The sequence below is a fragment of the Centrocercus urophasianus genome, unplaced genomic scaffold (assembly GCF_019232065.1).
Source record: "Centrocercus urophasianus isolate 14NV4802_14NV808 unplaced genomic scaffold, USGS_Curo_1.0 seq_32, whole genome shotgun sequence".
Classification (NCBI taxonomy): Eukaryota; Metazoa; Chordata; class Aves; order Galliformes; family Phasianidae; genus Centrocercus; species Centrocercus urophasianus.
The window spans coordinates 10,062,645-10,085,240 of NW_024884889.1; the positions used below are offsets into that span (position 1 = coordinate 10,062,645).

A 22,596-nucleotide genomic window follows, 5' to 3' on the forward strand; every position below is an offset into this window, starting at 1 on the left:
CAAAGACAACAAATGCAGTGTGATAAAAATTACCATAAGAGCCCTGAAGAACTCCAGAAGAGAACAGTTAGATGCAAGATGCTGTAATAGATATCTTGATGGAAAGAAAATGTTCTCTCCTCCAGATGCCTGCATGGTTTATATTTGAGCAGCAGCACAATAAAGCACGTTTAACAACAGAATGAAATTACTCCCTCCCATAAATCAATCCTCAATTTCTGAAACAACTGAAATCTGTACTACATTAAGAAATGAATTCACAATGACTTCGGTTTATTTGAAATTGTTTTCTGAAACATCTTCTTTCAAAATCCCTCAGCCACCCAGATTTCAAGCAACAACCAAAGCTCTCTAGAGATGCTCCAGATGCAGCCTGTATTTTTTAGGCATCTTGGACAGCCTGCTTCAACAACATCAAACTAAGAACAGGGATTCTGACAAAAAGGAAGCGTAGTGCCACACCGAGAGCATTAACAACACCTTCATGCTGCTTCATTAAGCGAGGCTTCCCAAGCGATTATAAAAAACAGAGGGCAGAAAAAGTCCTGAAAGCCCCCAAGCAGAGGCCTGGGAGGGCACTGCAGAGGCTCCTCCAGCTGTGGGCATGGTTCAGTCACTCTTACACACAGAGAGCATATGGGCTGTGCAAATCAGGTACTCAGGCACCACTGGCCTAGATCAAACCTGTGACTTGCGGCGACACACACACACAAAGTACTGTTTTATTCAGGCAGAGATACACCATTAGTTATTTGTTTTGGATGTTCAGCCTGGGCCCACTTGTTCAAATGCACATCAAACATTTTCCTTGGAAGCATCTCCATCGCTATCAGCAAAGCAGGCTGGGCAAATCTGGGCAGGCCCCTACTACCTCCATTCTCCTTTTTCTTTCTTACAGTGAAACAATTGCCTCTTCATTTTTGCAACAGTACAGAGAATCACCTCTAAGTACCTATGAGGATGACAACTATCTGAAATAAAGCCTGTAATTCACCTTTTTTTTCCTCTTTCTTTGTAATCTGTTTTATTATCACCAAATCTATCACATTTACTTTTATTTAGAATCACTTGCCTAACGAATCAGTGGCTCCCTCAGAAGCCATGGCACTCTCACTGTTCTATCCTGAATCACTAGGTGCTGGAACTTGGGAGTTATGAGAAAATATTGTTGTTCAGCTCTTTTTATGAATGCTTCTACTCCATGAGAGTGAAATAAAAGCACAAATCCCAAAGGCACACAAGTCAGTTGGTATTGTTTTTCAAACCTCAGAGACTTTTAGCCAACTTCATGCTTTTTGCCCCCTTCCTCAAGTAACGTTGCCAAAGCCTTCAAAAACCTAAAACTGCTTGCAGAGCCCTGGTTTGTTCTTCAAAAACCTAACACTAAGATCACATAATTTTTAAGATGTTAACTTAAATCAGATATACAAGAGTATTAAGAAAAACTGACCTGGAAGCACCCTGGTCTAGTCTACAGATGAAAACAGACATCTTTTTGAAGAGTGCTGACCCCTCACAGCTCAAAACTGTTCTAACAGGAGCTATGGGCCTCTTATAATCACTGTTTATCCAAGCTCCAACCCAGAGCCTGTAACCTGAAAAAAGTACCTAGAGAAAGGGAATGGGCTTTTGCAGTGACAACACAGAGTCTTCTCAGGCCAAGCATGACCCGAGCTCTAAGTCTTGCACTGGAGCATCACAACGTTTAGATAACCGTTCTCTACCCAGATCTCAAAGTGCCTCACTGAAAGTAATCAGATTTTACAGCACACTCTTGTGAAGGAGGAGAATAAAACAATCTTAAGAAAGGCAAAAAGTTCACCATATACTCACCTACACTGCACCTAAGGACAAGGAAGGTAAATTTCTTTTCATAAACTTTTGCATGCCCCGTAGCAAAGTATTCAATTATGCCATTCAAACAGTAATGTGGCAAAAGGTGTTAGTGATTTATACTGCTTTTAGGTATCAACCTGTACCAATATAATCAGGAATCTAACAATGACAAAGAACCAAGAAAATAAAGTACCAATTCTATCATACCAGCCTCAATTAAACTGATTTCTTTAAAATTAGCAACGCATTCACTTGCTGTTTCTGCAGAATGCCTGCAACAGGAGAGATTTTGAAACTCAAAAATTAACATTAAGGAGGACCAAAACAGTAGAGAAGAGATTCCAATCCAAATAAAACCAGCCTTTCAATGTATCAACCGCCATTCTGTTTTTGGTGAATTAAATAAAAATCACTTCATCAACCACAACCTTACTCAAAAAGCTCCTAAGGTTCAGGGCCAGTTTCTGTCAGTTCAGTAGCAATGCTACTTCAAACGTTTCATTTTCACAAGTGAGAGCAATGCAACACATATCCCGCAAGGCACATCTTGCTCTAGCCTGAGAACACAGGAGGTAATTGACAGAAAACCCAAAGGGGCTGCAAAGCTCAGAGTAATAGGAAGTTACATTCTTGTCAAAAATCATTGCAGCCAACTATTTCCCTTTTCTATTTACAGCTGCAGCCAAAAAAAATTTCCAACTTGACCAAAAACATTTTAAGTCAGAACAGTTCAGTAAGATGCACAAAAGAGCTCTGTGGCTCCCGGTAAGTTTGACCTGCTTAATAATTAAGAGCGCTTATCTTCCTACAATAGTCAACTCTTGCTGTTTCCTTATTAATCCAAGTCTTCTGATTTCCTCTTGCAATGAACGAGTACAGGCTTTTAAGACAGATAAGATTTGTAGGACAGATCTTAAGGCCAATAAGAAGCCTTTACACTGCATCTGGGAAGCATTAAAACCCTCCCCAAAACAGAAAATAACAATGGCTAAAAAGGTAACTAAACAAAAGAAAGAAGACTCATATCTAAGACTTAAATAAATAAATGAAAACCTGCTTCTAATTTACTCTCTTTAGCATGGACAGTGCAACTGATAGTGTCTGTCCCTCCAGAGAAGCCATGACATCATTAAGCTCACATGCCATATAAAGCTGCATAATCTAGCTCTGACAACAGAGTGGGAAACATCAGCCTGGACCGTCTGTTTTCTCTTTTGTCAATTTCAGCCCTAATCTTTAAACAAAAAGCTACCTTTAAGCATAGAGCTTTAAGCATAGTAAGTTCCCAGGGTCTAGAAAATAGATGATCTTCAAGGTCTCTTCCAACTCAAGCCATTCTATGATTCTATGAAAATAAATAACAATTGATCTTCTTTCAAAATCCTTTCACCAAACTTCTGCTGCTGGATCAACACACCAAGCCCAGCTCTCACTTATCATAATTTTAATTTTACAGGGTAAAAGGTCAGAGCTGCTGTTGATTGCCACACTTATTAGAAGTCTTAATTCTCTCCCCCAGCAGAGGAAACTTCATGCAAGACTTTCTCAGGTATGCGGGAGCTATCCAGAATTTGAACAATACACACTGGCTTCCCAAGAATCTCTAATTTTTCATGTCACCAAATAGCATTTTCACAAGCTGTATCATACAACCATGGAAATACAATTTAAAAGGAGAAAGAAAGGAAAAGAGAAAGGCTTCACTTTTCTTTAAGGTACTTTAAAGCACGATGCCACCGTGAAATTGCAACACAATCTTCCTACGCTTGCAGCAGGCTCCAGGAGCAAGGGACAAACACTGCACTCCCACCCTAGGGCCACTTTGAAACATCATGGGGGAAAGCAAAAGATAAGCACCAGCCAGTAACCAAACAGCATCACAGAAAAAGCAGCTTTATCCCCAAATCACTTCCTCTCCATCTCATAAGAGCATCACCCTGCTCTTGGTTCTACCTCCTCCCAGCCAGGATGCAGCATACCCTTTTTGCTCCTCCTCTCCTTGCTTCAGTGTCATTCCACAAAGTTTTTCATCCTTCAGCAGTAGCCTACCAGACTGTCTGCCATCTGATGGAGTCAACACATAATACTGAATATATTGATACAGGACATGTATTTTCTACAGAAATACTGAACTTTTTTCTTACAAAAACATTGAAGACTTACCATTTATTCATGTTTTATTAACTCACTGCACCTAGGCATTTTCATCTCCATCCATACGCTACAATACTCCAGCCACCTACACCAACCATCCAGTAGAAGCTTTTCCTTCCCACAGAGTCACCAAGGTTGGAAAACTGGAAAAGACCTCCAAGGCCGTCCAGACCAACCATCAACCTACTACCAATATTTCCCCATTAAACCATTCCCCCATTAGTAAAAACCATTAGTATATCTAAATGTTTATTGAAACGAGAACCAGCTCCCCATACACAACACTGGTTACATTTCCAAGCACATCCCTATCTGTGGACAGAAAAAGGGGGAAAGTCCCCACAACATCAGATCATTTCCACATTCTGACCATGGCATCACGAGGACAGCCTGCAGAATTCCCCTTGCTGTACCTTCCAAAATACCCAGCTTGTGCATCTGTCTCATATCACCAGCACTCTTGGTCAGGCATGCAAAATGAAATACCACTTCCACCATATAGTGCTATTAATAAAAAGAAGCATTCTTGGTCTATCTGTGGCCTGCTCCTCAGCACTAGCAAATATTTATGCTCTATTAAAGTGTGTTGTTAAAAAATAAAACACAGACAATATGAAAAAAAAATTATACTAGAAGATCCAAATTGGCAACATCTCAAAAATTTTGGCATTACTAAGATTAGTAGTTAGAAAGCTTATTGCAGAAATCGGGTCCCCCTACAAAATATCTGGAATGTGTTGAAGCCAATGCAAAGCAGACTATATGCCAGTTTCTTCTGGTGTAAACAACACTGCAACTTCCTACTATTAAATAAAGTAGAACCATGTGAAACACTCTCTGTTCCACAGATTAATTAACAGAACGTCCACCGCCAAAAAACTCCTCTATGTTACAGCTGGCATGTGGGCTCTGATGCCCAACCAACAGGCACCCGGAGCCCCGTCTGCTTCCTTGGGTACGTTAGCTAGTGGGTAAGAAAAGGGAGAAAAATGAGTTGGAGAGGAAAAAAAAAAAACAGCAGGAAGTCAGCTTTCGTTATTTTGCATCAGTTCAAAAAATACTGCAATTAAGTACTATATTAAGACTTTACCTCCTCTAGATTCTATTATTTCCTCCTTTATTTCAAAACCAAGGAGCTAACCAGAGTTCACCAAGTTAAAATGTCAATCCATTGCTTTTAACTCCCCATGGTCATTAAGAAGAAAGGGAAAAGGAACAAGCCTCTGTAGGCACAGCATTTTCACATGTGGCTCTGAGGACAAAGATCTGTAAAGCTTTGCATCTTAATGACCCTCATAAAACAGAAATGTGCATTCACTTAATAAGTGATGCTCTTCGCTTCTGCGCTCTTCAAAAACTGATCTATTTAAGCTGGGGCTTCCCAAGCTCTCCATGTCATGGACGGCTGCTACTTGCAGACCAAGGACTCCTCTGGAGTCCAAGGTCACCTTCACCAGCTGCTCCCTTCTCTGCACAGTCCCATGTGGGAACTCCAAACACACGGAACAACAGAACTTCAGAAGAACAATCTTTGATGGCTGGAAGACACAGCTTTTGTCAGAACAGTGGCAAAAGGTTAGAGAAAAATCAGGAAGCGTGAGGCGCTGCCCCAGCCTATGGTGAGCAGTAGACAATACACGGAATTGTAGCTATTACCACATTTATTTATTTATTGACCTTACCATTCCACAGTTTGCAAAATTCAGCAGAAGGCATTAACAGCTTACAAGATGAAAAACACCAAGCGAGCCTGAAAATGTGGGGATGGAGGAGCGCACTGGTGATTGTTTGAGAGTGTCTACATGAATCTGGAGGACCAGACACATTATCCCAGCAACACTGGGACCACTCACAAAGGGCAGCAATGCCCCCTTTTCAGAAGGAGAATTTAAATGCCCCAGAAAGTAGGTCACCAGCAGGCCACAGAAATACCTAAGCAGACAGCAGGCACCTCGTGGGCTGCAGGCAGCTGCTTGCAGCAAAGGCTGTGAATAAAAGAGGGAGCACATCAGGACAGAAGTGGGACAATAACTATTGAAGAAAGGCAGTTAACAGCAACAAAGAACATAAAGCACGGGTCAAGGAGTAGGTCAAGCACAGGCCCTTCAAATCCCCACACTCCTCCAGCTGCCAGGAATCAAAATTTAGACACAAATCAACGATGCACATGGCACAAAGCACTAACAGGCGAGCAAGCACAAAAACAAAATGAGCACGTTAAAGCCACAACATGAAAAGAAGCTGCAAAATGCTCTATGGTATTGCACTTCCTAAGGGCATTGCAACATGTTACTGTTCCAATCCCATAAAAAAAATACAGGAATTACATGTTTATGCTTATTGAGTTAGCACCTTCATTCTTGCTCTGTTCAGGTCTTTACCTTTTTTTGGCAGTATGTCTATTGTACAGCCCTTAACTGCAAAATGTCAAAATGTCAAGTCACAACTTCAATCAGTAAGACAATGCGATTCAATGCAGAAAACATCTGCAGACAAAACTTTTTATTCTGATCAGTACTGCATGATCACCGCTGTGTCTCATCAGACTGTTCCACTTTTCAAGTAGAGAGCAAACAGCACAGTAATTTTTGCACTAATCCCAGCAAACACAACCTGATCTGTCAGAGGGACATCTAGCATCCACAGCTCCTACGTCTCATGCAAAGCACACCTTCATATTCTAAGCAGTGGCTTAGCAGCAAATCAGGCAAGCACAATACATGAACTTCAAAATTACTGTTTTATTTTCTACCACACATAATAAACATTTTTAATGAATTTACTACCAAAGAAAAGTACCCTATCATGACAAGTAATTCTCCAATAAAAATCAATCTGTTTTGTCATTTATGCCACAACCCTCTCCAGACTCAGCTTGATTGTGCACTAACAACTGCTGAAGGTCTTCAAACTGAGTGAGATGCATACAGAGATCCCATTTGCTCATAAAGCACTCAGATTACAGAATGTGACAATGGCTTCTGAGTGGTCCCATCGTGGAAATCCTTGAGACCGTGGGTACTTTGAGTATAAGAGGCTTGACAAAAAAAAGTGAGATTTGAGAGCCTTCAAAAGTGCACAGGTCTTGGCAATTGCTTGTGGGAATGACATCTTCTATCAAAGAGCACTATGTGGCTATGGAGTTGAAAGGCACTGTAGAACACAGGAATCTCCACATCTCAGACCCCATGCAGAGGACCCTGAACACAAAAACAAGCACACATCTGTTTTTTCCTTTCTCCACTGCTAAACACATCACACAGCCTACTTGCTTGGAGTTAAATAAGTCTCCAAAGTCTCTCCTTGTTCTAAAGGTATTCCAGACTCACTGCTCAGGCAAGGACCCATGTCCTAAATACCAAGGAACTGCATTCAAGTCCATACACTAATTTGCACATGGGCTAACTTTGCATTGATACATGACTGCCAAACTCATTTCTGTTCTCACTAATAAGAAACAAGTACCTACATCTCTAGCACTGTATGGAGTTGCCCAATCCCATCCCAAAGCCCATCTGCTGCCCATGAAGAAATGCTTCAAAGCTGCTCACAGAGGCCAGAGCACCAGGGGAAGCAGGATGCCAGGTGGCCGTTTCTTGACTTATAACCAGAAACTGCAGAAACAAATGAAGCAGCTTAATAGAAAAGGTCAAGACCTCAGCACACCAACAAACCTAAATTCTTTGAAGCATTACCATTTGGATCCACTGCTTGCCAAACAATGTCAGCTTTTAAATAACTTTGCAGGAGTTGATCGCAGATGTTTGAAAAGACTCAAAACTGGTCTCTAAAGCTACTGTAAGTCTGAGACTATTAAGAACAATCCCACTTTGGAGCCTCTGGCAAAAGAAGAAGAGCCCTTGTAAATCAGGAGGGAAACTGTACTGCAGGAACACGACAGCATTCAAAAGGCATAAAGAGAAATAAAGGACAGTAAAACAGGAAAAACTATTAACTTTCTGCTAGCTTATGCATAAGCATTCACAGAAGATTGAAAAACAGCTGGGAAAGTCTCACTCAAAATAAATATACATGTGCTACCAATAAGGCAGAAAGTAGGAGAGAATAAAAAAAAAAAAAGCAGAACATGAACTGCTCACCTATTACTGCTTTGTCCACTTTGCAAAGCTGAGACTGTCTACCCATTTCAGTTCAAAGGTAACCTTATTATTGACACAAGGTTGCTGAGATACATAAAGAAGAGACTACTCTTCATTCCCTCTAAGAAAATTACTAGTTCCCAGAGAGAAACATTACAGTAGCGGGGGGGCAAATGATCTACCTACAAAAAAAGAAATACTGAGAATGTACATAAGAATGTCAGATCAGTTTTGACTAAAGGTCACCTTCTTTACACATGTCATTCAGGTTTCTGAGAGTCACAGAATTGCAGGGGTTGGAAGGGACCTCCAGAGATCATCGAGTCCAAACCCCCCGTCTTCCTAGAGTCTTCCTAGCCTGTATAAGTTGGTGAAGTTATCAATCCACTGATGTACAAGCCTTTGCAGGGGCCCAGTCAGCTTCAAATTTTAGGACTGCAAATGAATTGAGGTAACTTACAACAAAGGCTCAGCTACACTGCTGTGACAGTCACCATCCCACAGTCTGAAAGAACAGTTCCTGAACAATCTAGGCGTAAGAAGCAGCGAGCTGTTTTCTGCATTTCTCACGTTTGCTGAAGCAGTGTGCTGTTGTGAATAAACACCACAACACCAAGAAATACGACGTCAGAAAGTTCAGCTTATAAACAAAAAGCAAGAAAACCACAAATCACGGATAAGATACTTTGCACTTTCAACAGCAATGAACATTTTACACTATTTTAACTTGCTCCTTTCTCTTCCCAAGGCGTTATAGCTCCTTCATAAAGCTTTACAGCAAAAGTTGGCTTTCAGCATGGTAACAACACCTATTACCCCGGGCTTGAAGTTTCTTAATTTGATGTCTGTGGATTTCCATGTGGTTGAGACGGCGAACAGCCAACTACTGTTCAACAGGTACTGCAGCAGATCCCTCATAGCAGACCAGAAGCCAACAAGTTCACAAAGACAACCAAGGCTATCTCCCACCATCCTCCCAGGGAACACTATTCCATTCTTTCTAATGTTCCTTCACAATTCTGAGAGTAAAATTTCACAGTGATTGGTTCTGATTGAGAAATTGTTTTGTTTAAAACTTACACAAGGCCCAGTTGTTCTCCAGAAAACAGCCTGTTTTGTATACCCCCCCACCCCCCAAAAAAAACCAGTGCCCCGAGTTCTCATTGCCTAATTGTATTTCTCTGCACTTTCTAAAAGATACCAAGACACACACACAAAAAAAGAAAACGCAGCCTTATTTCTACATCACTTTGGGTCTGAATTTATAACCAAGACTGAACCAAAAGTGGCACAGATGAGCTACTTGCTTTGATTTTCTGACTGTGTTTCTACCTACACTGGCACAGCAAATACCAAAATTACCAAGAAGGGTCCTTCACCCAACTACCTGCAAGTCATGCCACTCAGACACCTGCCAGGGTGGGAAGTCTGCTTTCCCAGGGCACATTTCCTCATCAAATTAAAATATGTGAGGTGCTAGAAGCTAGAGTTGTTTTGCCTCTGTCTAGGAAGATGAGAGGAAGGTAACAGCATTGCCTGCCAACACGTTACCGTGCCACACAGAGATATTTCAGGTAACCTTATAGTCAGCTAAAGAAATCAAACCAACACGCTGGTGCTTATGATTCAAAAGTGGACTCTGCAAATCCCCAAACAAGCTGCTTTATTTTTCCTGCTTTATAATGATTTCCCAATCTGTAACAGCAGGAGAACTAAAACTCCAAATAATTACAGGGTACCCATTTTGAGACTGCTGACAATGGTAAATTATTCCAGATGCCTACCTTTTAACTGCATAATAGTGTGATTACAACTACTAAGAATAAAGCTCTTGTAAAAAAAGAGAACTAAATAGCAACTATTAGGGAAGTAAAACTAATTGAGTAATAATAAACTTATAAAGCTAAGTATATTGTGTCCTGCTGTCCACAAATCAGAAGGATTATCTTCAGATTAATGAGCATGTGAAGTCATCATAAGTGTATTAAAATATAAAAGTAGAAGTGTAAAAAGTTCTTACTCCAAACTACTTGCAGTACAGAATTTACACACTGGATAAAGCCACACTGAGATTATGACTACAACAACGACAAATGTGCCACAGCAGCTGTTTGCTTTCTTCTCCCCCGCCAGCACACAGTGCCCTCCTGTCCTGAGTGATGGCAAGGCAGGTTGCGCTGGAGCAGAAGGCAGCTCAGTTCCCCAGCAGCACTGGGGAGCACCAGCAGAGGGGGGCTGCATGCCATTCCAAATCCACGCACACATTTTCAGGCACAGCTGCACCAGCAGCCCATGCCACCACTTCTTCCAGCTTCAGCACCAGTGCCAAAACCAACAGAGCAGGAGGCCTGGCACCCTTGTTCCATATGCTCAGATAAGGCCTGGTTGAGCTCTAAAGAGAGTGCATCTGGGGCAGACTCCATCCCAAAACACAGGCTACGTACAGCTTAGCAAAAGCCTAAAAGAAATAAAAATGGTGTACAACCAGGCTTGGGCATGCACACACACCTTCAGCATTCTGCTCAGCAGTGGACAGTGTGAAAGCAAGGGGGCAGGAGGGGGAGGCTGCAGAAGAAAACAGAATGATGGCAGGCCAATGTTAGTCTGGCAAATACTAAGGCAAAGAAGTACTTTGAAACTAGAGTTGTCTTCTGATCTGACTTGTAGAGCTGCCAAAGACAGGGGACAGCACACAGACAGCAGAGAGGGCAAGGCAGCCTTGCCACGTGGCCTGGAACTACAGCCATCCCAGGCCTGTACAGGAAGCATGAGAAGAAAGAAACAATGCCAGAAGTATGGAAAAGACCTGTGGGAGAGACAAAGCAGCAAGAGGAAATGAGGAAGAAGCTAAAAAAAGACAGAATTCCACAACCCAAAGCATGGTATTTCTTCTTCAATTGGTTCATTACATGGCATTTTACATGGCATTGCATGTACACACATTACATGGCATTGCACGACAATTGCAAAAGAACCCATGTTTTGGAAGGAGCAACACACACAAGGAGCACAGCTGTCCATAACAGCATACAAAGCAAAGTTCATCAAGGCAAAGTTCATCAGCGAATGAATTGAAACTTATAAAACGGAGATAAAGAGATTAAAGAAGCAAGAATTCAGTATGCCACCCCAGCCATGTCTGACAGAAACCTAGGAGAGTGGGAGTAATGCCAGTAGTTCCTTCCAAAACCATTTGTTTCTTCTTCGTCCGCAAGATTCCTTAACTTTGTTGACCTTCCCACAATTTTCTTCAGTGAGCTTTTTTAAAATTTATTGTTATAGCTTCACAGGATCCCCTGTGTTACCTATGAGGAATGCAAAGACAGCAGGTAGATGTAACTGTTAGAAGTGGAAGCGGGAATCACACAACATTCATTTCTTCACGCACCCAATAAAGCTTAAGATGACAAGTCCCCTGGTGATTTGGAGAAGTAGTAAGCAGAATGCAAAAATATCAACTAGAAACAAAATTAACCAATATCAAAGTGTTTTTTTGGTACAATTCAGTGAAGGCACCCATTCAGGGCATACTGCAGAAGTATATATTCCAGGAAAAGCCCACAACAATTTTTTCAAATACTGGGGGAAACAGCAAGCCTAATGGAACCAAAATGGTTAGTGGCACTGGACTGATGCTTTGGCTGAAAACACTGTTTTAGGATGGTTCCTTTTAAACCATTTAAACGTCATACCTCAACATTCCCAGGTGACTTTTTAGCTCCTCACTTTAATAACTTTCTCAACTTTGACCTTAGTAAAAATGCTTAATAAGAGAATACCACATCGAACAGTACTTTGTATTTGGACACTAATTTTTCCCCTTGCCTTTTTGAATTTTGATTGCACTTGATGATCTTGAAGGCGTTTTCCAACCTGTGCGATTCTATGATTCCATGACTCCATTATTTGTTTTGATAAAGAAAAAAATAAATCAATCTTCATTGTTTTCAGTACAAAAAAAAAAAATTAAGTTGATCCTAAACTACTTTTTTTTCCTGACTTGAGCACCAAAGCCAAATTTCTGGCACACAAGCTTTATATCAGTTCCACGCCATTACTTTCCAAGAACTGGACTGTCAAAACATAGGCTTTTTTGAGGATGAGTCATCTGGGTAAGTTTTTAGATTTCCAAAGTGACTTAGCAGATAGTAGTACCAAGCTCATCTGTGCTTCTGAACCACAGAAGGGATGAAATTGTCATCAGTGAGAAATTGCCACTCAGAAATTTGCAACATGAAGTATGCTAGTTCCCAGACAAAGCACAGTACCTTCACCTGCTAAGTACCTGCAGGAGCGCTGACCATGTCATTTTGCAGATGTACCATGACTGCACTGCTGTCTCAGACAACCAGTACACCCTGGACTTCCCAGCTGTTAGCTTAAATCCTTCCAGATTACCAACTTTATCACACCTCCGCAATGTTAAACGTCTCGCTGGCCAATGCCAGGACACAGCAATGTGTCAGTACACTACTCCTTTGCTATCTTTACTTTCCCATTTCCCCCCACATCTAAAGCACAGGTACAGCAAAAAAAACCATGAGAGAAGGAGCAATCCCACTGCACGATCAGGAGAGGTAGAAGTGCTGAATGCCTGCTGCAGCTCTGGAGGCAAGAACCCACCTGAGGTGGATGGTGCATACTAGGCACACACAGAGGCATTTGCTTGGCTTGTTTTACTGAGTGCAACTTTATTTGGACTACTGCAAGTGTTATTTACTATCTCAGCTTAGAAACTCAATTCCTCAAAATGACAAATGAAGAATGTCATACCTTGGAAAACTCTTTCTTTCTTTTGGTAGCTCAGTGTCTGCTTTCTTGAAGAGGAAAGACGATTCAAATGAATCACCTGTGCACATCAGTGAGCAGTACTGTACCTTTATCTGTGCCTTTTGACTTATTCTGCTTTAGAGTACGCGTAATAAAGAAAGCACTTTAGTCTTCAAATCCTGTTACTCCCAGCTGTGCTGTTCCTCAGCACGGGGGGAAGAGAGTCTTTTTTGTCAACACCTATCAGCGACACTCTTCTAGTATTTTGAACCAAAGTTACCCTTCCAGAAGGCATCTTTTCACCAATGACTTTCAAATGTAAGAAAAAACTAAAAGAAATGTGAAGTTTTCTTTTAACAGGTTAGACCAAATAAGCATGACTCAGTCTGTCAAAGACTGTGGCTTGAAGTAGTACATCCAGCAAGGCGCCCAGTATTTCTCGCTGTTGAGTTTGATCCAGGGAGACAGAAAGCAGAGAAAAGCAAACTAAAAGAAAAGGCATAAATGATGCAACAACATCCATTCCTCTAGCACAATCATAAAAAAAAAAAAAAAAAACCAGCAGCAAAGGAAGACCGCTCAAAAAGGAAGACCCCATGATGCACACAGGCAGGAAATTGGCCAACAGACTGTTCACGCTTTACCATTTTTAAGTAAGTTAACAAGCCCACTAGCCTAGAATCTAAAAATGAATAAAACAGCGTTTTGGGAAGAGGTCTTCTCATTCATACCCCAAAATGCTGAATATTCAGCTTTCTTCAGCTCTGGGGAAAATTCTGAATTCTCTGTTTCCATTAACTTCCATTCACACTGCTGCTTCCAGATCCTTTGCTTCAAGTGCTCTGGGGAACTGCAGCATGTTTAGCTGACTTCCCTAGGGCACATTGGCAGACAATGAGATGGGAGACTCTGTGAGCACTCATGTTTTGCTGCTATAAGAAAAGGAAATCCCCATGACTTCAGCACACTGTGACGTAAGTCAAGGGAATCAAAGTTAATCTGGAAAGAACCTAGCAAGTTCTAGCCTTTCCAACAGATTCTTGCTAGGTCTTCTTCATTACATTCCTTCATTATAGGCATAAATCAGTGTTTACACACTGCAGCAAGCCAGAACTGTTTGAAAGGTGCACACAAATGAGTACGTGTTTAGGCAAGTTTCCTCAAGCATTTGAGTATGACGACAGAGGAATGTTTCCATCCATGCACCAGTGAGCCTTAGAAGCTGCATTTCCATAAAACACCCTCATTTTTGGAAATGAGTAATTACTAGAGTCTTTAAGCATCTGAACGACAAAATGTCAAATCACTCTTTCCTATTTCTCAGTAACCACCTTAAGCACAGCATTTGAGGCTGATGACATCTCAAGAAAAAGAGCATGTTTAGGCAGGTAGTAAAAGTTATGCATCAAAACCATACTAATCCCCAGCAGAAAGACAGAAGGTCCTGTACTCACGCAGGGAAAATACCAGCTTTCACCTCACCCACCCTCTTTTTCTCAAAGAGGAGAAAAAATGATTCCTTTGCCCTTCTGCAGATATGAATCAGGGGATGTAACTAAGCACAAACTGTCAGCAACACCTGTTAGAGGCAGCAGGAACACTCCCATCTTCTTTCCATGCCGTTTTGTCATCTCCACACAAATGCGCCACAAGAGCCCTATGCTGATGCTGGGTTCAGAAAAGAAGGCTCCTGATGAGGCAGCAAAGGGGGGGAACTCTGACCTGTTCTGTGCTGGAATGCTTCTTCCCAATCACTGCCAATCCCTGTGTGTACCCCCGCTGCCAACCCCAGTAGCACTTGTGTTTTATCAGATCTACTCACTCTCAAACCCCAGCTAAGGGCAAAGACAGCAGACAAACGAGAAAAGCATTTCTGGCTAACAGCAGCCGTCAGAACACAGTGGCATTACATGTTTATTTTAAGTTCTGTGATCTTTGTGACTGGCATGGCACAGAAAGCTGTACCCACATTAACGCATAGCAAAGGAAGGAAGTGTTTCACTGGTAGATGTCCAAGCATTTTAATCTGGACACTCAGAGGAAACAAAATGTGTATTCAAAAAATGAAATAATCTGCAACACTATTTACCCAGCACCTTGAAATAGAGGAGGCCTGGTACTAATAGAAACAGCAAAGCTGAAGGCCACGTTTCTTAACACTTTTATTATTTATCTGATTTCAAAGAATAAAGTGAACTATTTATTGTTCCACAGCAACATAATAAGAAGTCTTTGGCTTTAAGTTCTCCTTATCCTCCTAGTACACGTTAACACTCCAAGACTACTTACGTTTGCATGTTCTGGATATCAAAATGATCCTCTTGTTTAAAGAAATGAATTATAAAATATACCATAAAGCAGAACTGATAAGTATGGGATTTTTTTGTGTGCGCGCGCATGCAAAAGCAATGAAATTTAACACAGCTTAGAGATAAATAAAGAGAAACACATGCAAGAGGCTATTTTAGCCTCTTAAGTGCTGCTTCCTGGATTTGCTAACAAAGTAATATCAATATTAGAAGAAAAACCAGTAAGTCACAAGTACTGAAAAAAATATGTATTTCCAAAAACAAAAAAATATAAGATTCAGTACTCTCGTTTTCTTTTGAGTTTTGCTTACCTTTGCTCTTCTGGATGCTCTTCTACATCCTCCTCAGAATCAGCCTACCAAAGAAAGAGAGCACTCGGTAAGGATCTCAGCATTACTATAGCATGCACAGGATATACTATTTAGTGCTATTTATAATTCTGCTGGAGTTGGACTACTCTGACTTGTCTGGATAAAAAAGAAAAAATCTTAAATCCTTCAGCAATCCCTTTGTGATCCAAATAAGGTGGATACTGACCATTCCCTTTGAGGTCTCAGCTCATTTTGCCAAATAAGTGGTGAGCTATCGTGGCTATTCCATTATTTTTTCAGCCATTGATTTAACAGTCTTATTTCCCATTTATACAAATGTGTCCCTCCCAAATTCTGTTCACACAACCAATTTAAGTCTGAAAACATCCACCACCTCCAAACTACAGCAACGTTGGTGACTTCCACCTTCCAATTACGTTCCCTGTGTCAGTAAGCATCATTTCCAGTACCTGACAAGACGATGCAAAATGCCTTAACTTTCAGGTTACGTGGTAATGCCAAAAGCAAGCACAAGGCAGCAAGTTCCAACAAAGGCATTCAGATCCCAAATACAGATCTACAAATCCCAAATACAGACCAACCACCAGCAAAACACACAAAAACTGGAAGGAGCGTAAGCTGAAAGCACAGCTCAATGGTCGGACAAAGGTAATTTCCAAGACACGTAGGAAACAAATGTTGCCAGCTTGCAGTTCACCACTGAACACTTGGAGCTGCCTACAGAAATGAACTCATGCACTGGTTCAATAAGCTCCCTGCAGGAAATCCATTTAAAACAAGCAGGTAACTGTGTTCCTGACCAGTTGAAATTTCCAGGAGAGCTGTAGATACATTTCGAAACAGATTACAACCCAATATGTGCTAATGAAATGAGGCATGATTTTAGGGAGATTAACATTTTCAAGAATAGCTCTTCCAGCTCCTGCAGGAGCAGGCAGTAGTTCCATAAGACACCAGGTATGAACATTAGCAATGGAGTAATAGGGGAAAAGATAATCCACTTTAAAATTAAGAGTGCTCCTTCTGCCTCTGAGAATCGAGCCAACCCTTGTGCCCACGAGCCTCTTCCGGTACGGCATGACACAGACACCATCTGTTCTCCAGTTCTTCCAAGCTCCCAGCGTATTTCCAGTACCTCTGTACAATGCTGAGGAAAACCAGAGGGCTCCTCACCTCTCTCATGGCAGACTGGCAACCTATCCTCATTTTAAATGGCTCCCTTTAAATGGCTTAACATCTGTCAGGCATTGGAAACCTGGGACTGTCATTACGGTGTTCACTCCTAATCATCAATACCTTAGTGATGACTACTACTCTTCAATCTTATTAAGCAATGATGAAGAAAGCCTTCCCAATCTACTTTTCAGTCACAGCATGAAAATACAATTGTGCAAGAAAAAAAATAAATAAAACCACCCCTGACTTTGTGCTTACACATGCCAGGCTCCATTTCCAGCATTCTCCAATCTTCTTCCCTATACAACAGTCTACACATACACTTACACTGAGGATGTGATTTTTTTTAATTTTTTTTAAAGAACACACAAAACCACCAAAGCAAGCAAGGCTTGCCCAGCTACAATACTTCCAAACAAGCACTACAAGGGAGCAGTTCACGAGGCCAAAATGCAGGCTACAGAAGCCTATCCTGAGAGGAAAGTGAAACCTCCCCTCCCTCCAGACCTCATCCTGAGTGTGGGCAGGTGCTTATCTCACGCCCTGAAAGAGCCTCCCTCGTGTCACACAGTGCGTAGAGCCTGGCTTGACAGTTCCTGCATAAGCTGCATGGCCAGCCCATCTTAAGTCATATCAGCAGCATCCAGCAGCTAACTGGGAGGCTGGAAGGGCCTTTTTACAGCCCAGAGAAATAATCCCCACCCCAAGCCCGTCTCAGGCTTTCACATAAATTATGTGCCTTCAGACAAGCCCTGCTTTGAAGTAAGTGACTACACGTATTAATCTGAGCATAGCTGATAGAATATGCCACTCTGAATGACATACAACAGTGCCTTATATCACAGGTACGTACACTAGATCAAGGTCTTCACCAGCTTTCAAAACCAGCTGAGAAATGAACCTCGTTAGTTAGTCCAAGCAGCACCAAAGAAGTAAAGACAAATCACTACTACATGGTCAAAAAAAAAAATCTTACAGATCTAGGCAGAACATTTATAGCAAAAGCCCACGCAGCTCTGTATTTCCCTCGTGTCTGTAATCAATTAAGGTACAGCAAATATTGCGGCATCTGCTTCTTTCTCAAAAATTCAATGCCTGAAACATTATCACAGTATCTGAAACAAGCAGTCACTGTAGCTTCCTAAAGACCTGCAAATAAATTCAAACGTACTCAAGCCTTTCCCTTAAGAGCCATTTTGTTCACGTCCTACCTGCAGCAGCCAAGGAAAGCAGAAAACCCACTGCATCATACAGACATGACACAGACACTGGGGAAAAGATAAAAGGAATGTTTGGTATCTATATTCCCTTTGATGACTTACTGCCATTTTTGGTCATGATGAGGCCCAGAAATGGACTTCATTCTTTCTCTTAAAAATGAAATCATAGCACTGAGGAACACAGCTCAAGGGTGTTAAAGTTCTATGGTTCTCCACCGGTATTCCTCATCATGTTGTCATGCAGTGCACTGGGAGTTAAAGAGTGGAATATCGATGGTGGGGATGGGTTGGGGCTGGATCTGCTGATCTTAGTGGTCTTTTCCAACCTCAGTGATTTTATGAGCTACAAAGAAACCACTGAATGCCCTTCTCCATATTTAACTAACTAGTTCACTACTGCCCTCAGATTCTCCAAGTACTTACCAGAGCACTTTCTGATAATCTTGCCACAATTCTCCAGTAGTTCCTTTCAGTGGTGCCCACCATAACTAACGGATGGTATTCATTTTTTGTGGTCATAAAGACTGAAGCCCTGACCCTCTCACAATGCTCCCCTTCAAGCTCTTTCTCCCCTCTTTAGCAAAACAGAGAAGGGCTTGAGTGTCAAGGGACAAAGGGACTTCTCCTGAGCATTTCATTCAAGTTAATATTAACAAGCTGCAAAAAAGCCAACCAAATCCACACAATACCTGAATAAAAATCACAACTGCTCTAACCAAGGCTTTCTCACTTCATGATACTTCCTGCAGCAAAATCCCACTGACTTTCCAGTCATTTACCAGCTGTCAGGGCAGGCAAAGCTTCACATTTTTCAGCAATTAAAGAACAACTAACAGGAAGCAAAACCAAAATCCAGCCACCTCAGAGACATTTTACATCACCACGCTATAAAAAGGAGACTGAGGAAAAGAAGGAAGAGAAAGCAGCAGCTCTGCAACCACTCCATGCTTGACACCACCTCTGTAGAAAAAGGGAAACTGGGCCCAAGGGGAATATCAGCAGTACTGCCAGCTGGGACCATTTGAACCATTTTAAAGCAAGAAGGGAACCCAGGACAAAGTCATTACTCTTGGAAGAGGACTGGTGGAAGCATGCTAGCTTCTCCCTGGCTCACGTACTCCATTATCACTCAGGCTCAGGCATGGCATCACAGCCACAGCCAGCCACCAGCCCACTGCTCTGCAGCCAAACTGCAGAGAAAGCCAACGCTGACATTAATCCCAAGGAGAGGGAAAGATATTAAAAAAAAAAAAAGAAGGAAAAAAAGGCATGAAGCTACTTCACACAGGAGGGAAGTTGGGAGGGGGCCCACAAACAATGAGAGGGAGGCAGAAGGAAACAGAAGGTAGAGCGAGGAGGGAGGAGGCGTGCAGGCCTCGGCGGCTGTGCTCCATTGAGCACACATGCAGCGCAAGCTGGCAGTGATACTGTGAGATGGCTACAAAGACTGAAATGCCTCCCCTTTCCTTTTAGCTTGATGTCTTTATTCCGCTTGCAACCTTACAAACAAAAGCAGGCACAGGCAACTTGGCAGCTGACTGGGCAACTGAACGATCTGACTGTCGTTCTCAAATGCTGCATGCAGCAAGAAACGCTCAAAATTGCTATGTCACAGACAACTGATGATGCATGGAAAATAAGATAATAGTGCAAAGCCACTACAGAAAGGGAAAAGCATCAGACAGCGCTGATAAGCTGCCAACAAAAGGCCAAAGGCCTACACAGACAAGGCAAGCTCATCTCTATCCTGCTCAGTGCTCAGGACATGCAGGCTGGTGCTCTAGGAGGATCCTCTTCAGGTTCTTCCCTTCTGCAGTGCAAGTCCTCGTTACTGTGCTGCACCCCTTTCCTCCCACCTTCCTTCAAAACAGAAGAGGAAGAACTTGGTCAAGGAACCAGGACATTTCCTGCACCCTATGCCTTCCCCCAGGCCTATCTTTAAACATGTGGAGACCTCTTTGTCAAACAAGGTCTGCTACTGACCCAAGAGCAGGAAGCTCTTCATTCCAGCAGTCCCTTACCTCCCCAGTACACCACCACCATACTGGTGCAGGGACGTTGGGCAATAACAAGCTGGGTGTCTAACTGGGAAAGCCTGCTCTTTCGAATAAGTGAATGCAGCAGCTTCTTTGCAGAAGCAAGTCAGATCTCTGTTTCATGCAGAGTGGCTATCAACAAGCAGCAAATCTCCAACGAGTTTCACCATCTCTCAAATAAAGGAATGGAACTCAAACGTTACCAGGTGAAGTGGCTGTCTGAATCAGAAGAGCCCTGCTAATACTTTTGCCAAGCTCTGTACTAACCAGACAGCAGCAGAGCTATGACACTGAACTACTTTCACTAGCCAAGACCCTTGATACAGAGCAACACCCCTTCCGTCAGGAGCTCAAGGACAGCTACAAACAGCAACAGCAGGCCAGCAGTACTGCTCCTCATTGAGGAGTCTATCCTCACATCTACAGGGATGCGGAGAGGTCTCCTCTCTTTCCGCCAAATGGAAAATTCTGAGAGGTGCTAAGCCAAAGCCTGCAGGGGAATAGAAATGTGAGCAGTAAGACTGAGCCTGGAAGGTTGAATTTTTGTCCTAAAACCTATGTGAGGAACCCAGGCCCTGCCACTGTAGTTCAAGCAGCCTTGCACTAGGCAGATGCTGCTTGAGCCTCCAGCTCTGAAAGCGATGCAAAGCAGCCTCTGCACCACTAGTGCTCACAGCTTCTAGTTCATCTGGCTTTTACTGCCAGCGCTGCATTTCAGCGAGCCTACTGTGATTTTCACTTCTTGCTCTGTCATAACTGGAACTAGATCTGTTTGTTTTCCAGCACATACAGTGCGGCCTCTTAAACTACAGATCAGCCTCAGCCTTTTCGCTGCCTCAGTGGTACAGCAGGGTCATGCACTGAATGACACCAAGCCATTCACACCCAATTTAGTTGCAGCCACACCAGAGCTCATTTCTATTGGGATGCTCAAAGAAGAAAGCACTTTCCAAGAGGATCTCATCTTTTCAGGATGTAAATGTGACATAATCACTCCTCAGCAACAAAAAGTAACTATGAATGACTGCATTACAAGGTCCTACGCTCAATGCTTCCTAATGCCAAGGCAAGGACTTGAGCAAGCAAAGGGCAGGTTTGCCGGCACCTCTGGCCCTCTCAGCATCTAGCACATCTACGCTTCTGAGTAACACTGGGCACATAATGAACAGCAGTACACATTAACTATGGGAAGCTGGGCATCAGCAGGCAACTCCCAATGCCAGCTAGCTTTGGTGCGAAATGACAGTTCTGCTGCATTCCTCTACATCAGTGGCTACCAGTGGTTGAGCACCAAGCACTGTATAATGGCTCCAGAGAAAAGAACCGCCCTGCCACCCCCCTCAGACAGGAGATGCGCCCAAGGACCACTGCTCCTCGGCTCCCAGCCCGCTGCCATGCAGCTGGGCGCACAGAGCTCAGTGCACAGCTGGCTCCCTCGGTGCCCACTGACCGCCTGCGGTGCCAAAAGCTCTGCCTCGCTGTCAGCGCTACTCCCTCCCAGGCTCGGCCCCGTGCTTCTACCATTCTCACTCCTCTGTCTGCGCGGAATTCAACGCATTCTGTTACTACCCGACAAAAGGAGCTCAGCAAAACCAAAATGCACCACGGTCCGGGGAGTGACATCACAAATGATGCGTCATTACGGGAGGGCGGAAAATGGCTTCACCTGAGCGGACTGATTAACGCAGACAGACGCATAATTACCGTGCGAACATTCGGCATTCACCACGCAAAGGCGCATTCGGACAGGCACGCTCCGGCTTCGCAAATGAAACATAAACACTTTACAAAACGACAAAGGGCACGCGGGCAGAAGGCAGCCAGCCGGGGCCGAGGGCGGAAGGCGTGCAGGGGAAGCAGCCCCCGGGAACATGGACGCCGCCTGACAGCCCGGCCCCGCCGCCGCCCCGCCCCGCAGCCGCTCCGCAGCCGCCCCCCGGCCCCCTCACCTGCGCGGGCAGCAGAAGCTCGCCCTCCTCGGCCTGCCACAGCTCCACCACTCCGGGGATGGGCTCGACGGCTGCGGGCAGAAAGAGAAAGCACACATGTGCCGGCCGCGCCCGGCCCGGGGGCACCGGGAAGGGCGGGGAAGGGGAGCGCGGCCCGGCTCCTTTGTGTCCCCGCGCCGCCACCGCGGCGGCCGCACCGGAGACCCGCTCGCAGCGCCGTCTCCCGCCCCGGCCGCCCCCCGCCGCGCTCACCTCGCCCTTGCGCCTCGCCGGGGCGAAAGCAGGGCAGGAGGACGTGGAAGACGCCCAGCAGGAGGTTCATGGCCGCGGCCGCGCGGCAGTAGCCACCCTGCTGCGGGCAGCACAACCCCGCCATGCCGAGCCGCTCCGCGCCGTGCTGCGGCTGGGTGGGGGCAGCGCCGGGAGGGGCGGCGCTCGGGAGGCCCCGCCCTGCGCCGCAGCGCCCTGCCCCGGGCCCGCGTGGGGCGCGCGGGGGGCGCGCAGGTTGAGTGCGGGCCCTGGGAGGCGTCGGGCCCCACCGCCCCGCCTGCTCGGTGAAGCTCTGAAGCGCGCTCTCGGCCTTCGTTATTAGTTTGAAACGGTTTAACCTATGGGCTTTTCCTAAAATCGGGATCGGCGCGCCGTGCCTCCCTCGCGGAGCTCCCGTCGCTGCGGTACGCCGCCCGCCCCAGCGCTATCGCCCGACGGCAGCGC

At 44.0% G+C, this 22,596-nt stretch overlaps 1 protein-coding gene across 6 annotated transcripts in view; it reads right to left on the reverse strand.

Moving 5' to 3' along the window:
• Nucleotides 1-22,258, reverse strand: part of TMEM131L (transmembrane 131 like) — a 67,109-nt gene extending 44,851 nt beyond the window's left edge. For all 6 annotated transcript variants that reach the window (XM_042829692.1, XM_042829696.1, XM_042829689.1 and 3 more), the window contains exons 1-3: nucleotides 22,135-22,258; nucleotides 21,883-21,953; nucleotides 15,481-15,524 (exon numbers count right to left, since the gene is read on the reverse strand). In XM_042829692.1, coding sequence (XP_042685626.1) covers nucleotides 15,481-15,524; nucleotides 21,883-21,953; nucleotides 22,135-22,258 — 239 coding nt within the window. The remainder of the gene's footprint in view (nucleotides 1-15,480; nucleotides 15,525-21,882; nucleotides 21,954-22,134) is intronic.
• Nucleotides 22,259-22,596: the final 338 nt, after the last annotated feature.